Consider the following 5728-nt stretch of genomic DNA (forward strand, 5'->3'; position numbering starts at 1 on the left):
CCTGATTAGCAGGGAGTGTTTCCTCTCCACCGTTTGCTCAGGATGGGAGACTGTGATGAAGTGATTCAACACAATCTGCTGCTTTCTTCTTTACAATATTATTATTATCCTGAGCCTGGTTCTGCTGGAGGTTTCTTCCTGATTAGCAGGGAGTGTTTCCTCTCCACCATTTGCTCAGGATGGGAGACTGTGATGAAGTGATTCAACGCGGTCTACTGGTTTCTTCTTTAGATTGTTCTTTTTATGTACAGTGACCTGAGACAATGTATATTGTGATATGGCGCTATATAAATAAACTGAACTTAAACTTAAAGCATTTAAACTCTAAGAACAGGTCTTACAAATCCAGCATGCATCCATACACAATAAAAAAGTCCATAAGGAACAATTAATTATGTCCACAGATGCTGCCATGGAAACTTGTAAACAAAAGCTCTGCTGTGGTCCCATTAAATATATGGTGTATTGTTCCTTCTAATCAGAGATCCCTTTAAATATTACCGTTTATCCACAATAAGCTAAAATATTTAGGTAAAACAATAAGAAAAACAGAATTCCCACTTGGAGGGACATCCTTTTTAACAAACACGAAGGCATTATTTTTGCTTAAATAAATGTTGAATATGCTTTGTTTTCTTTATATTTATTGCTTAAAAGTATAGCTTCCTCAAATGACTTCTTGGAGGGACAAACGTTGCTTTAAAGTGCCTGTGACATGAATTTTTTAAAAATAAATATAAAGGCATTATTGGAAAGATAACATCAATAACATATTGCAAAAATAATTTCCCGTCGCTGAGATGAACAGTTGTTGAGATATTTGCATTTGAAGTACCAGGAAGTGATGTCAAAGGGGAATGTCTGCATGGGTTAGAGCATTGATAAAATGGTTAAAGACACAGACTGTAGTGAAGAATCTGAAGTTTCTTTAGATTATTTTGAGTCACTATCAGAGAGAGATGAAGACGAATCAGAGCTCAAATAATATAAGTTCAATAAACAAAGACTAGAGAGTTCTCTTTCTTAAATAGATCCCCTTTGATGTCACTTCCTGTTTCACTTTGGCTGATCCAAGTTCAAAAGAAAATATGCCATTTATGTGTTCAAATGGGTAAAAATCATGTTTTATGTAAGGTTTCTTACATAAAAATGTGTTTTCTTTGACTTCTTGTATTCAGTGGATAGGCATGTCACAGGCATTTTAGGAATTTAACGGGGAGCACAGAGCAGACAGCAGACCATGTCACATTAAAGCTGACCTGTTCTTTGATGTTAGCAGAGTCCAGGGTGTAGTTGAGCGCCGTCTTGGCAGCTTTGTACGGTTCCCAGGCCTCCACCAGGTTCACTGTGATGCCCATGTAGATACTGATAACCTGATGACAAACAACATAAAGTCTTCATTATAATGTTCCCAACATGAACCTGACAACAAATATCAAAGACCACAGAAACATTTAAATGCAACTCAAAGACGCAAAGCTTCCTACCCAGTTATCAGGGAAGTATTTGTCTACGATTTCCCTCATCTTGGCCTGCTGGGTGTGCAGTATGGAGGGACTGAAGAACAGGCACACATACAGCATGGCTGCCTGGTTGGCCAGCGCCGTGCTCCGATGCTCAGGTAGAGGATAGGCAGACACCTGAGGACCGGGTGGGAAAAAGACTTTTTCAAATCTGCTGCAAAGCCGAGCCTTAATGTCGGCATAAACTTCAAGCTCAGGACTAAATGTTCCCTGACAACACTGGATCTCACTTGGTTGTAAATGTCGTCTGAGCGCAGCCTCCCGATGACCATGCTGATGAACGTGGAACTGATGGGAACCCTTTGGAAGTAGCTGTCTGGATAGTTGACCGGTCGTTTAGCTCCAGGCTGGTTGGAGTAGCCGGTGCTGCGCAGGAGCTTGCAAATGTCGTCCAGATTGGAGTCAGCTGATGAACGAGCCGCACTGGGAAAAAAAATGTAATAACCTTTCTGAAACATCTGCTTTCATTTAGCTTTAACACGAAAAGCATTTCTTTCTCCGCACACCTGGCACAGACGTAAACCTATCCATGACTCAGCCTCTGCTTTGAGGGGAGATCACAGCCTCACAGTTACTGAGAGCCTGAGTCACACCGAGTACGCCATGTGTGTGTGTGTGAGTCATAGCCTCACCTGTATCTGTAATAGGAAACAAGCATCCTCTCTCTGACCTCTCCTTCGATTTTTTGGTCGATAACCAACAACATGACCCCATACAGGTAGAGAGCCTCACACTAAGAGCAAAAACAACAAAAAAGCACAAGTTTCTGTTGTATACATTTTCACTTAGTTTCGAAGTGACATTTAAAGACAAAGCATACACATTGTGATAAATTAGTCTAAACAAAATGATAACGAAAATCAGATACAGATATTAGGAATATAGTAGCTAATAACAGTATTGAAACATGTGAAAATAGGCTGTATTTCTAAATCTTAGAAAGGCTTTCAATATGATCTGTCACAGCTGGCTTTTATCTAAAATGTCATCTCTTAAAATCTCTACTGAGGATTGGTTTGCATCATACCTTCAGGACAGGCAACAGCGTGTTGAAGTGGCCCAGGATGAGTCTTCATTCTTAAACATCAAAAATGGCATACCGCAAGGCTCTGTACTGGGACCCCTGCTGTAATTTGAACTGTGTGTGTGTGGGTTTTTCCTACAACGTGGGGAATTTTTTTAACCAAAAAAAGCAGCCTCGTGGGGACTGAAGTGAATCGTGGGGACCATTGCCAAATCCCCACAGGCCCAAATGCAAATTACGGGTGTGGGGTTAGGTTTAGGACCAAGGTTTAGGTTAGTTTTAGGGTCAGGTACATGCGAGATTAATTTTAGGGTATATGGTCAGGGTTAGGCTATAAAGTCTAAAAAAATGAATGGAAGTCAGTGGAAGGTCCCCACGGGTTTCAAGAACAAACGAGCGAGTGAGTGAGTGAGTTTACCATCATCAGTTTGTGAATGTGCGTGTGAATGATTAATGTAAAGCATTTCTGTACCTGTCAGATAAATTAATAAATAAAACATGTAGGTAACATACCAGGAGTTGTTTCCCATCCTCATTTAGAAGCACAGTTTCCAAGGTCTGCTGAATATAAACTCCCTCATTTAGGTCATCTAAATATCTAGAGGGAAGAAAAACTTACATGTTTTATGAAATTCGTGGACTATTATTGTTATTATTTCAATTAAATACATTTTGAATGTGTTTTTTTTCACAGAGTTTAGAGCTATGGCTGACTTACCTGTTGAGATCCACTATATATTTATGGACGCTCTCAAAGGCCAGATAAAACCTTGACAGAATCTCAGTGTTGTTTTCTCTGAACTCTTCGTCCAGATCCTGAAGCTCCGCTTTGGCTTCCAGCTTCCCCTCATAATATTCAGGACCCTGGAGAGGAAGCACAGAGGTGAGATGCGAGTGATATGTTTTTGCTGATTAAAACACTACTGTAAATAAAACCACAACAAACAAAGAATGCTGCTGTTCTCATCAGGGAGTGCTCTGCATGACCTGACAAATGAGTACATAAGCTAAAAATCATGAGCAACATTTTGAGGGTAAACGTTTAGGTTTAGTCAGTTTTAATGTATTTTATACCTTAAAGTAGCTGAAGTCACAGATAATGTCTCCATACTTCTGCTGGTCACTTTTGTCCTTGAGCCTAAAAACAGGTGGGATGAAGTCCGAGAGACGCAGGAGCTCTGCAATGATGGCGTTCCCTCTGGAAACTATCCTGAGGATGGCCTGGCCACACTGGTTATTGTCTGCCAGGAAGTCCACCATGGTGGTCGGAGAGGAGGAGATAAAAATATATCTTGATACAGGTTTTTTTTTTTGTATCCAATTCTGTAAATAATCCTAGAAAGGAAAACAGAAAATAAGCATATTTTTAAAACGTGTTCTTACAAGGTCAATTATTTTATTCTCACAGCCAAAGAGATGCCCGAGCAGGAAACTGAAAGTCTTTCAGCATCTATATTTAACATTTCACTTTTTAAACTTGCTTTTTATGTTGAATGTCATCACCTACTGTATCGTTGTGTTTGATTTTATGGATATCTTTTATAGATTGTCGCTCTTGTATTGTTCTGTATTTCTTGTTTGGTGACTTTGAGTTACGGTGTCTTCAAATAAAATGTATTATTATTATTATTATTATTATTATTATTATTATTATTATTATTATTAACATCAAAACAAAATTACATTTTCCATGGGGTTCTTGTTTTAAATGACCAATTTTAGGGTTATTACCTTAATTAAAGTGTTTTGTGTAACATTGTGATGCATGTAGAGAAGATGAAGTCAGACAAAGTAAAAAATCTAATCAGAAAGCACAATTTTTTAGCTGACAGGTTTTACCCTCTCTCATCTCAATTGTCTCCGTGAACTTGCTTTATAACACATTTTCTCCCTGGTCCAAATAAACCCTCAACTAAATGTATTTATTTAAAATCAAAACCCAAATCAGTTCAGTTTCACTTCAGTATTCATATATACAGATTAATCAGATAACCAGTTTTAAATCAAGATAATATTGTCCACTTTGAATAAATTAGGAGAATACTATTATTTATTTATTTATTTAAATTGTGCAATTTCTACAAAGTGTTAATTATACATTTATTTAAGTTAGGGCAGTTACTGTTGTATTTTGTTAAATGAAACATGCAGTTTTGTCAAAAATTTAGAAAAGTGGTGTTTTTTTTAATCAACCAGCTGCCCTGATTTCTTAAGTTCTGCATCAGCTGTAGCAAATCTCACATCTGTCAACTTGTAATTTATCTACCAAACCAAGCATCATTTCAAAACACCATGCAAAAAAATGTAAAACAGTTCAAATACAAGTCAATCTTCAAGTAGTTAAAGCAAAACTGTCCAGGAAAATCAGTAAAGAGAAGTGAGTCCAGGCAGGATGGAATGGATGAAGAAAAGTTTCAGGAGTGATTTGTGACAAAAGGGCGGCAGCAAACAAGAGAGCAGTGAGACCAGCTATGTTGTATGACTTAGAGACTGATGCAATGACAAAAAAAAAAAAAAAACAGGGGAAAGAACTGGAAGTCACAGAGCTGAAGATGAGGTTTCCCAAGGTAATCAAAGATGCAGCACAGGTTGAACGACTGGGAGATGAAGTTAGAGGACTGTAGAGGAATACAAAGAGGAAACGCATGGATGCAGATAGAGAGGATATAAAGTTAGTTGGAGTGGGGATAGAGTGTGATGGAGGATGACTCGCTGTAGTGACCCCTGACAAAGGCAGACTGAAAGTTAGACAATGCTTTGATTCAATCAACCAAAGTTGTCTAATTAAAGGAGCCACCAACTGCATCAAATATTTACTTTCAAGCCAAAAGTAGCAAAGACCATAAAGAAAATTTCATTTTAACACGAAAACACCTTCAGCAGAACCAGATTCACTGTTCTTTAAATTTAAAACTGAATAAGAAGCAACTTCTCCAGCTAATTTCCGGACCTTAAACTGACCAATCAGAACCGTTCATTTCGTCTTAAAGAGACAGGAACTAAAATAATCTTTACACAGATGTTCAGTAATGATGACCAGCAGGTAGTGATGGGCAAATGAGGCTTTTCTGAAGCACTGAAGCTTGCTTTGAAAAAGGGTTCATTACTCGAAGCTTTCCAACACAGTTCTCTTTGGCTCCATCCTGTGGCCAAAACTATGAAAAGCTGCTTCACACAATAC

The 5728-nt window shown here is 38.2% G+C and overlaps 1 protein-coding gene across 4 annotated transcripts in view; it reads right to left on the reverse strand.

Annotated features, from left to right (window-relative positions):
- Positions 1 to 3882, reverse strand: part of washc5 (WASH complex subunit 5) — a 24548-nt gene extending 20666 nt beyond the window's left edge. For 3 of the 4 annotated variants that reach the window (XR_001309871.1, XR_001309870.1, XM_014003381.1), the window contains exons 1-7: positions 3622 to 3882; positions 3266 to 3411; positions 3061 to 3145; positions 2156 to 2256; positions 1754 to 1946; positions 1488 to 1640; positions 1260 to 1373 (exon numbers count right to left, since the gene is read on the reverse strand). Coding sequence is in view for 2 of the 4 variants with exons in the window: in XM_014003381.1 (XP_013858835.1) it covers positions 1260 to 1373; positions 1488 to 1640; positions 1754 to 1946; positions 2156 to 2256; positions 3061 to 3145; positions 3266 to 3411; positions 3622 to 3807 (978 nt within the window). In the remaining 2 variants the exon portion in view is untranslated. Of the gene's footprint in view, positions 1 to 1259; positions 1374 to 1487; positions 1641 to 1753; positions 1947 to 2155; positions 2257 to 2550; positions 2696 to 3060; positions 3146 to 3265; positions 3412 to 3621 lie in introns of those variants that run through there. The other variant, XM_014003383.1, reaches the window with a different exon arrangement.
- Positions 3883 to 5728: the final 1846 nt, after the last annotated feature.

The sequence above is a fragment of the Austrofundulus limnaeus genome, unplaced genomic scaffold, assembly GCF_001266775.1.
Source record: "Austrofundulus limnaeus strain Quisiro unplaced genomic scaffold, Austrofundulus_limnaeus-1.0 Scaffold18, whole genome shotgun sequence".
Lineage (NCBI taxonomy): Eukaryota > Metazoa > Chordata > Actinopteri > Cyprinodontiformes > Rivulidae > Austrofundulus > Austrofundulus limnaeus.